Genomic DNA, 9,803 nt, shown 5'->3' with positions numbered 1-9,803 from the left:
TGACCGGAGCTGGACTGGACCCCGGTGGAGTGGACTGCTCTGGCTCTGGAGTGGAGCAGCTGACCGGAGCTGGATCAGGCACCGGTGGAGCGGACTGCTCTGGCTCCGGACTGGAGCAGCTTACCGGAGCTGGATCAGGCACTGGTGGAGCGGACTGCTCTGGCTCCGGACTGGAGCTGCTGACTGGTGCCGGACCAGGCACCAGTAGAACGGGCACGGGTCGTGCCGGACTGGACACACTCACCACTGGTCTGGTGCGAGGAGCAGGCACGGGCCGAACCGGACTAGGAACATGCACCACTGGCTTGGTGCGAGGAGCAGAAACAGGCCGGGCCGGGCTGGCGACGCGCACCACTGTCTTGGTGCAAGGGTCAGGAACAGGCCGGGCCGGGCTGGCGACGCACACCACTGGCTTGGTGCGAGGGGCAGGAACAGGCCGGGCCGGGTTGGCGACGCGCACCACTGGCTTGGTGCGAGGGGCAGGAACAGACCGGACCGGGCTGGCGACGCGCACCACTGGCTTGGTGCGAGGGGCAGGAACAGGCTGGGCCGGGCTGGCGACGCGCACCACTGGCTTGGTGTGAGGGGCAGGAACAGGCCGGGCCGGGTTGGCGACGCGCACCACTGGCTTGGTGCGAGGGACAGGAACAGGCCGGACCGGGCTGGCGACGCGCACCACTGGCTTGGTGCGAGGGACAGGAACAGGCCGGACCGGGCTGGCGACTCACACCACTGGCTTGGTGCGAGGGACAGGAACAGGCTGGGCCGGGCTGGCGACACCCACCACTGGCTTGGTGCGAGGAGCAGGAATGGGCCGGGTCGGGCTGGCGACGCGCACCACTGGCTTGGTGCGAGGAGCAGGAACGGGCCGGACCGGACTGCGAAGGCGGACTGGAGGTCTGGAGCGGAGAGCTGGCACAACCCGTCCTGGCTGGCTACCCACTTTCGCACTACACGTGCGGGGCGCTGGCACAGGACGCACTGGGCTGTGCACGCGTACTGGCGATACAGTACATAGAACCGGCGCAGGATATGCGGGACCGAGGAGGCGTACTGGAGACCAGGAGCGTTGAGCCGGCACACCCCGTCCTGGCTGGATGCCCATCTTCGCACAGCACGTGCGTGGTGCTAGCACAGGACGTACAGGGCTGTGCCGGCACCCTGGCGACACAGTACGTAGCTCCGCATAACACGGAGCCTGCCCAGTCACACGCCTCCTCGCGTGAGTACGGGGAGTTGGCTCTGCTCTAACACTAGGCTCCGCCAAACACCCTTTTAGCCCCCCCACAAAATGTTCTTGGGGCTGTCTCTCGGGCTTCTTCCTCGGCCGGCGCCTTCTGCGTTGCCGCTGCTCCTCTCTATACCGCGCCTCCACTGTCTCCTCCCAAGGACGGCGATCCATCCCAGCCTGAATCTCCTCCCATGTCCAGGAACCCTTCCCTTCCAGGATCTCCTCCCATGTCCAAGCTGTCTGCTCCTGGACACGCTGCTTGGTCCTCGTTTGGTGGGATCTTCTGTCACGTTCGTTCATGAACGGGTCAGACCAAGGCGCAGCGTGATATACGTACATGTTTATTTAAATGAATAAACAACCGACAAAACAATAAACAAACGAAATGTGAAGTCTTGGCAACATACCTACACGGAACAAGATCCTACAACACACTAGTGCCAATAGGCTGCCTAAGTATGGACCCCAATCAGAGACAACGAGCGACAGCTGCCTCTGATTGGGAACCACACCGGCCAACATAGAAATACAAATACTAGAATATACAACATAGACAATCACCACATAGAAAATACACACCCTGACTCAACAAATAAGAGTCCCCAGAGTCAGGGCGTGACACTCTCTCTGTATGTGTAGCCCATCTATCTGATGCTGTCTGGTCAAAAAGAGTATGCTAATGTTGCCGCCTTTAGCATTGAAAGAAAGGGAAGCAATCAGGCATTTGGCCTCCCTTGATAAAAAAAGTATAAAATAATAGCGACTCAGCGTTGAGCTAAACTGAGTAGCTCAACTGTGAATGGTCCTGATGCAACAACAAAAAGTGTCAAGGGAAGCCAGTTTGGATTTGGCTTCAGACCAATCACATCGCATCAAGAGCAAAACGTAATTGACTGAAAAAACTTGACAGAATTGTTGCATCTTGTTGTGTTGATGTTCTCCAGGGTGGCTAGCTAGCTAGCTAAAATTGTCCCTTTCCTAAATTAGCCATGGATGGAGATAGGGATTTGGACTTGTGGTTTTACTTAATTCTCCGTACTGGCCAATGATTATAACAGTGATTCCGATCCAACCATAAATTCATACATTGTGCCCCTGGCCTGAGAGGATGGAAGTTCAACATGTAGCTAGATGTATTAGGCTTATGTTAACTAGCTGGCTCATTGTTGCCCAAGAAAGGAAGTTAGGCTAGTGAGCAAGAATTTTATCCAGGTAGCCTAGGACAACAAAAACATGTACTGTATGAAAGAGTCATAGACCGTTCCGGCAACACGAAAGAGAGGAGGATGGCATTGGCGTTTCTCTACAAGTAGGGGGAGTCAACATGTTTTTTTCTACTTACACACACACACACACACACACACACACACACACACACACACACACACACACACACACACACAGAAATCAGTTCCATGGACAGCCACATTATATTTAGCTTACGCTGATTGGACTAATTTGTTTTTGGAATCTTTTACTTGTCACTGTATTAGACTAAGCATAGGTGATTTGATGATGTTGAAATGTTGAAGTTAAAATGGTGCTGGAGTAGTGGAGACAGCTCCTCTTTTCTTTGCGACTTGCGGTAAATCTTCTGTGTTCTAAATCAATAGCTGTTTAGTAGTCTGTAAATGTCGGAAACATGAACTTGCTTGACCATGCTGTAGGTCATGTAACTGTTACATGCAATATGCTTTGTGGACTTCACCGGAAAGATGTTGCTCTTCGGTTTTGTGATGAAACAAAGGTGTGGTTGAATTTATTCTGCCACTGTGTCTTCTTATTGTCTCGGCCTTAGGCCTACATATCACGGTGGCAAGGCATATGAACTAGCAGGTTATAGAGCAAACAATGCAATTATCACAACACATATGTTGTAATATGGCTTTTCCCACCTGGACTTTACCCAGATTTTACCTACACACCGCTACTGCATATAGCCTACAGCAGCATTTAAACAAATTAAAATGCTATTGTGCTATTTAAAAAAAATAAAAATAATAATGTTCTAATGTTACGTAAGACCTTCATAAACACAACCAAATTATTATTTTTTGCGATAGCATATATGACATGTATTAATTACACTGTTAGAATGTTGCAGTCAGAATGACTGCTAATTAGCTTGAAGGTGGGGTCACTCAAGGCCCAGCAGTTGTAGTGGTCCTCTGTAGCTCAGCTGGTAGAGCACGGTGCTTGTAACGCCAAGGTACTGGGTTCGATCCACGGGACCACCCATACACACAAAAAAAAATGTATGCACGCATGACTGTAAGTCGCTTTGGATAAAAGCGTCTGCTAAATGGCATACTATTATTATTAAAAAATACTTTCTTAGTCGCCAAAGTACCGGAGCATGTCTTTATTGGTAAGGGTAATACACTGTTCTTTTCCCATTTCGCCCAGTGTGCGGTTCTATACCTCAAGGTGGGCGTAGATTTCAGCGCATGCTAGCTCTTTCATACACAGAATAGAAAGAAGCTAAACAAATGATTTTGCATTGTTTAAAGTTCAGAGATATCATTCATGCAAAGTAATGAGACCGAGTGTGTAAGTATACATCCAGGATAATATGGTAGAGTTGGCCTCGTGTAGGTCCTCTAAAAAAGAAATAAGACCAAGGACATCCAAAATTCATCAGGTAAAGAGTTTTTAATGAAGCCAGCAACGCTGATACCAAATACATTTTATGGAAGAAAAAAAAGTTAGCACATTGGGAGAGAGAGAGGAGAGAGAGAGAGAGAGAGAGAGAGAGAGAGAGAGAGAGAGAGAGACTCTCACATACAGCGTATGTACCTAGGTCTACTGTCAAACTCACCATTCATACACATCATAGATTGCTTCAGCTGGATAAACGTCACAGAAACACTTGCTTCCTCGATTGCTTACCACATACTCACATGCCCACACACAGACACAGACACACACAGAGAGAGAGAGAGATACCTGACGTCACTGCGTACAGTACATAAAACAATTGGGGGAGAAACGAGAGGGTGCTAAACATAATGGCCATTCAATACATCCATATGACAGTCATCTGTCTTCTGTACTTTTGGACTATGGCTTTAGCAGCTGATCAACAATGCAAGGATTCGTATGAGAAAGATGGCAAATGTTGTGAACTTTGTCCACCAGGTAAGACTTGCCTGTTCATTTTTTAACTTTTAACTACAACTCAGTAGAGTGGATATCATGGAAACATAAATGGTATTATAAAAATATAACATATTCATTCCAAATGTAAATCCTTCTGATTATTAAGGTAAATGTTTTGTTGGCACCCTATATTGTGAGTTTGTTTTATTTTTACACATATGCTTTGCTTGTCATTCTTTGTCACAATGTGACAAATACTTGATTCATGTAAGAATACAACTGGACTAATATTGAGTTGATCTCTGACTGGCTGGCTCATAGGCACATTTTTAAAGAAGCAGTGCACAGCGAGCACCAAAACTGACTGTGGTGACTGCCCAGTGGGCTCCTACTCTGAGTCCAATGACCTCTTTGAGGATTGTCAACCATGCCTCAAATGCCAACACGGTAAGGGTTATGACGACACCACAGGAGGCTGCTGAGGGGAGGACGACTCATAATAATGATCGGAACGGAGCAAATGGTATGGCATTAAACACGTGTTTGATATACAGTTGATGTCAGAAGTTTACATAAACGAGTTTTAATGACTCCAACCTAAGTGTTTCAACCACTCCACAAATTTATTGTTAACAAACTATAGTTTTGGCAAGTCGGTTAGGACATCTACTTTGTGCATGACACAAGTAATTTTTCCAACAATTGTTTACAGACAGATTATTTCACTGTATCACAATTCCAGTGGGTCAGAGGTTTACATACACTAAGTTGACTGTGCCTTTAAACAGCTTGGAAAATTCCAGAAAATGATGTCATGGCTTTAGAAGCTTCTGATAGGCTAATTGACATCATTTGAGTCAATTGGAGGTGTACCTGTAGATGTATTTCAAGGCCTACCTCAGTGCCTCTTTGCTTGACATCCTGGGAAAATCAAAAGAAATCAGCCAAGACCTCAGAAAATAAATTGTAGACCTCCACAAGTCTGGTTCATCCTTGGGAGCAATTTCCAAACGCCTGAAGGTACCACGTCCATCTGTACAAACAATAGTACGCAAGTATAAACACCATGGGAACATGCAGCCGTCATACCGCTCAGGAAGGAGACGCGTTCTGTCTCCTAGAGATGAACGTACTTTGGTGCGAAAAGTGCAAATAAATCCCAGAACAACAGCAAAGGACATTGTGAAGATGCTGGAGGAAACAGGTACAAAAGTATCTATATCCACAGTAAAACGAGTCCTATATCGACATATCCTGAAAGGCCGCTCAGCAAGGAAGAAGCCACTGCTCCAAAACTGCCATAAAAAAGCCAGACTACGGTTTGCAACTGCACATGGGGACAAAGATTGCACTTTTTGGAGAAATGTCCTCTGGTCTGATGAAACAAAAATAGAACTGTTTGGCCATAACGACCATCGAACCGTGAAGCACGGGGTGGCAGCATCATGCTGTGGGGGTGCTTTGCTGCAGGAGGGACTGGTGCACTTCACAAAATAGATGGCATCATGAGGAAGGAAAATTATGTGGATATATTGAAGCAACATCTCAAGACATCAGTCAGGAAGTTAAAGCTTGGTCGCAAATTGGTCTTTCAAATGGACAATGACCCCAAGCATACTTCCAAAGTCGTGGCAAAATGGTTTAAGGACAACAAAGTAAAGGTATTGGAATGGCCATCACAAAGCCCTGACCTCAATCCTATAGAACATTTGTGGGCAGAACTGAAAAAGCGTGTGCGAGCAAGGAGGCCTACAAACCTGACTCAGTTACAGCAGCTCTGTCAGGAGGAATGGGCCAAAATTCACCCAACTTATTGTGGGAAGCTTGGGGAAGGCTACCCAAAATGTTTGACCCAAGTTAAACAATTTAAAGGAAATGCTACTAAATACTAATTGAGTGTATGTAAACTTCTGACCCACTGGGAATGTGATGAAAGAAATAAAAGCTGAAATAAATCATTCTCTCTACTATTATTCTGACATTTCACATTCTTCAAATAAAGTGGTGAGCCTAACTGACCTAAGAAAGGGAATCTTTACTAGGATTAAATGTCAGGAATTGTGAAAAACTGAGTTTAAATGTATTTGGCTAATGTGTATGTAAACTTCCGACTTCAACTGTATTTGATACCATTCCACCAATTCCGCTCCAGCCATTACCACAAGCCTGTCCTCCTCAATTAAGGTGCCACCAACCTCCTGTGGATGACAGGTGGCATAAACAAAACATTCTATTGGTCTAGCTCTGAAAAAACATTAGCGTCCTACACTTAGGTTGTTGAGCGACCCTCAATGGTCAAAATGACTAATGACAGAAAAGAAAGAATGACAGAAAGTGGTGGTTGTTGGGACAGGCACACAGAGAGAATGACAGGAAAGTGGTGGTTGTTGGGACAGGCACACAGAGAGAATGACAGGAAAGTGGTGGTTGTGAGAATGACAGGAAAGTGGTGGTTGTTGGGACAGGCACACAGAGAGAATGACAGGAAAGTGGTGGTTGTTGGGACAGGCACACAGAGAGAATGACAGGAAAGTGGTGGTTGTTGGGACAGGCACACAGAGAGAATGACAGGAAAGTGGTGGTTGTTGGGACAGGCACACAGAGAGGCTCACACTGTTCATTCATGTCATGGTTTGTAAATGTCTCTACTGAAATACTGGACTCTCACCTGGTAGTCTTGTTTCTCGCTTTGCTTTTCTGGGCAGGCTATACAAGAGTGTGCACCACAACCGCTAATACAAACTGTGTGTGTGGCTCTGGTTTCCTGTGCTCAGACCACGAATGCTCAAAATGTGAAAAGGAAAAGATATGCCGCAAGGGGGAGGAACTGAAAAGGACAGGTAAGACTGTCATATGTTTTCTTTCCTCTACTACTTGTCATTGACTCCGTTTACAAATGCAGCAAAAAACAACAACATCTTAATGTTGGGAAGTGATTGACAGGCATGTCTGTACCACTGCTAACCTGAAGGATGTTTTCCATTTACAGGTTCCAGGGAGTACACTTGGAAATGTGTCCCATGTCCTAATAATACATACTCTGACACTGAACATGGTCACTGCAAACTGTTGACACAGTAAGAACACTGTTTTGAAAAGTAGCCAGATATCACTTTTAGCTATCATGTGAAATGTTTCTAGTGGCTCCAAAATAACTTGTAATACCTTGTCACCAACAGGTGTGGTGCACATGGACTTGTTGTGATCTTCCCTGGGAACAAGACCCATAACTCAAAATGTGGCATACATGGTATGTTGGCAATTACAGTCAAACAAATCCCAATTCACAGTAATTTCCAATGTACACTACATGGCCAAAAGTATATGGACACCTGCTTGTCGATCATCTAATTCCAAAATCATGGGCATTCATAAAGTTCATCCCCCTTTGCTACTATAACAGCCTCCACTCTTCTGGGAAGGCTTTCCACTAGATGTTGGAACATTGCTGTGGGGACTTGCTTCCATTCATCCACGAGCATTAGTGAGGTCGGGCACTGATGTTGGGCGATTAGGCCTGGCTCGCAGTCGGCGTTCCAATTCATCCCAAAGGTGTTTGATGGGGTTGAGGTCAGGGCTCTGTACAGGCCAGTCAAGTTCTTCCACACCGATCTCAACAAAACCTTTCTGTATGAAATCGTCTAGAATGTCGTTGTATGCTGTAGCCTTAAGATTTCCCTTTACTGGAACTAAGGGGCCTAGCCCGAACCATGAAAAACAGCCCCAGACCATTATTCGTCCTCCACCAAACTTTACAGTTGGCACTATGCATTCGGGCAGGTAGCATTCTCCTGGCATCCGCCAAACCCAGATTTGTCCATTGGACTGCCAGATGGTGAAGTGTGAATCATCACTCCAGCGAATGCGTTTCCACTGCTCCAGAGTCCAATAGCGGCAAGCTTTACACCACTCCAGCCGACGCTTGGCATTGCGCACTTTAGCACTCGCGGTCCCGTTCTGCTTAGCCGTTGTTGCTCCTAGACGTTTCCACTTCACAATAAAAGCACTTACAGTTGACCGGGGCAGCTCTAGCAGGGTAGAAATTTGACAAACAGACTTGTTGGAAAGGTGGCATCCTATGACGGTGCAACGTTGAAAGTCACTGAGCACTTCAGTATGGACCATTCTACTGCCAGTGTTTGTCTATGGAGATTGCATGGCTGTGTGCTCGATTTTATACACCTGTCAGCAACGGTGTGGCTGAAATATCAAAATCCACTAATTTGAAGGGGTGTCCATATACTTTTGGCCATGTAGTATATTTGGGTAGATCTAATTGTTTGACTGTTCATCAGCGGCAGGAAACAAAGAGGACGGGGGTTCCATTCAGCTGATTCTGGCCATTGGCTCCTTCTTCTTTACTGTCACTCTCCTGGCGTTCCTCACTCATGCCTGTATCAGGATAATCAGACACAAGAAGCCTGAAGCCAGTGAGTAGCCTACCACAGAGTAGGTTAAGTCGTTGACACTGTGTGTCTGTAATTTTGGAATACTTTGGAACATAAAGCATAGGCGACATTGTATTCTCGAATGAATTACAGTATTCAGATGTAAAGTTCAAATACTGATGTGTTCAAAACAGCCTTTTCACAATCCTTTCTCCCTCAGTGAACTGTCCTGCTACAAGTATTTCCATCACTTCCCCAGATATATGTGGCTGCCCGCTGTCAAAGGAGGAGAGTGGTGGCCAGCTCATCCAGCAGGTTGAAACCAAGGACCATGCCAGACAGAGTCTGCTGTCCTTTCATCAATGCTAATTATTATTTCTACAGCTTTTCTTACTTTTTTGCACAATTAATACTTTTTTTTACTCTTTCTTAAGAAGAATGATAATACTCATGTAAAATCCTGATCAGAACATTAAGTTCTCTCAGCTATGACAAAAACATGTAAAGAGGCATCTTCTAATTCCTGATAATAAAAAATAAAAAAATACGAAATCAATGCAATCAATGTCAAATTAATGTAAGTTCCATTAACAATGTGTAGGCTATTGTGTCAAATCACTTGATTTTATAAGTGGGTATGATAGCCTATAAAAAGAGACCTTATAACAAGGTTTTTACCTCTACAGATCATAAAAAGGCTTATTCCTGTACTTTTTGGGTTTCAGAATAAATAAATAAATGTATAAAATGACTATCTGACTATTTGTGATTTGTTTTATCAAGCAGTGGACGATAGGCTGCTGAACATCGTGTCAGTGTCGCAAATCTACCCAAATTGGATGGATAGAAAGAAACCATCAAAATTGAGCATAGTAAAGGGGGCAAGGAAGGAAGAGAGGACACTGGACAGATGTAGAACAGTGGGATAATCTCAATTGCTTATTCCTTGCGTCTGGAGGAAGTGCTTGGTGCTGTCATATGACTTGCGGACGCGCAAGAAACGCTTCCTTTCTTCTGTCCCTTCATATGCAGTCACTGTGAGAAACTCAATTTCTCCTCCTCCCTTCTCAAAACCCATTGGATGG

At 45.7% G+C, this 9,803-nt stretch overlaps 1 protein-coding gene across 4 annotated transcripts; it reads left to right on the top strand.

The window, feature by feature from the left end:
* The first annotated feature begins 4,122 nt into the window (after positions 1-4,122).
* On the top strand, positions 4,123-9,470 carry LOC121574876 (tumor necrosis factor receptor superfamily member 3). 4 transcript variants are annotated; one of them, XM_041887526.2, is made up of 7 exons: positions 4,123-4,369; positions 4,652-4,777; positions 7,036-7,170; positions 7,320-7,407; positions 7,510-7,580; positions 8,626-8,760; positions 8,978-9,470. In XM_041887526.2, exons 1-7 carry the CDS (start codon positions 4,240-4,242, stop codon positions 9,085-9,087), a joined length of 795 nt encoding a protein of 264 aa, XP_041743460.1. In that variant the 5' UTR covers positions 4,123-4,239; the 3' UTR covers positions 9,088-9,470. The 4 variants fall into 4 exon arrangements, with proteins under 4 accessions (XP_041743460.1, XP_041743462.1, XP_041743461.1 ...); XM_041887528.2 differs by having other exon boundaries at positions 8,626-8,779; positions 8,939-9,470; XM_041887527.2 differs by having other exon boundaries at positions 4,124-4,369; positions 7,105-7,170; positions 8,939-9,470.
* The last annotated feature ends 333 nt before the right edge of the window (positions 9,471-9,803 follow it).

The sequence above is a fragment of the Coregonus clupeaformis genome, chromosome 10 (assembly GCF_020615455.1).
Source record: "Coregonus clupeaformis isolate EN_2021a chromosome 10, ASM2061545v1, whole genome shotgun sequence".
NCBI classification, from domain to species: domain Eukaryota; kingdom Metazoa; phylum Chordata; class Actinopteri; order Salmoniformes; family Salmonidae; genus Coregonus; species Coregonus clupeaformis.
Note: the sequence above shows the minus strand (reverse complement) of the source record. Positions and strands in the feature narration are given on the sequence as shown.

What these genes read in the sequence shown, in the direction of transcription:
- LOC121574876 (XM_041887524.2), top strand. Translation starts at nt 4,240, where the DNA reads ATGGCCATTCAATACATCCATATGACAGTCATCTGTCTTCTGTACTTT. An exon ending in ATGCCTCAAATGCCAACACG is followed by an intron (nt 4,778 to 7,035) that starts GTAAGGGTTATG and finishes TTTTCTGGGCAG; the next exon opens with GCTATACAAGAGTGTGCACC. An exon ending in GGAGGAACTGAAAAGGACAG is followed by an intron (nt 7,171 to 7,319) that starts GTAAGACTGTCA and finishes TTCCATTTACAG; the next exon opens with GTTCCAGGGAGTACACTTGG.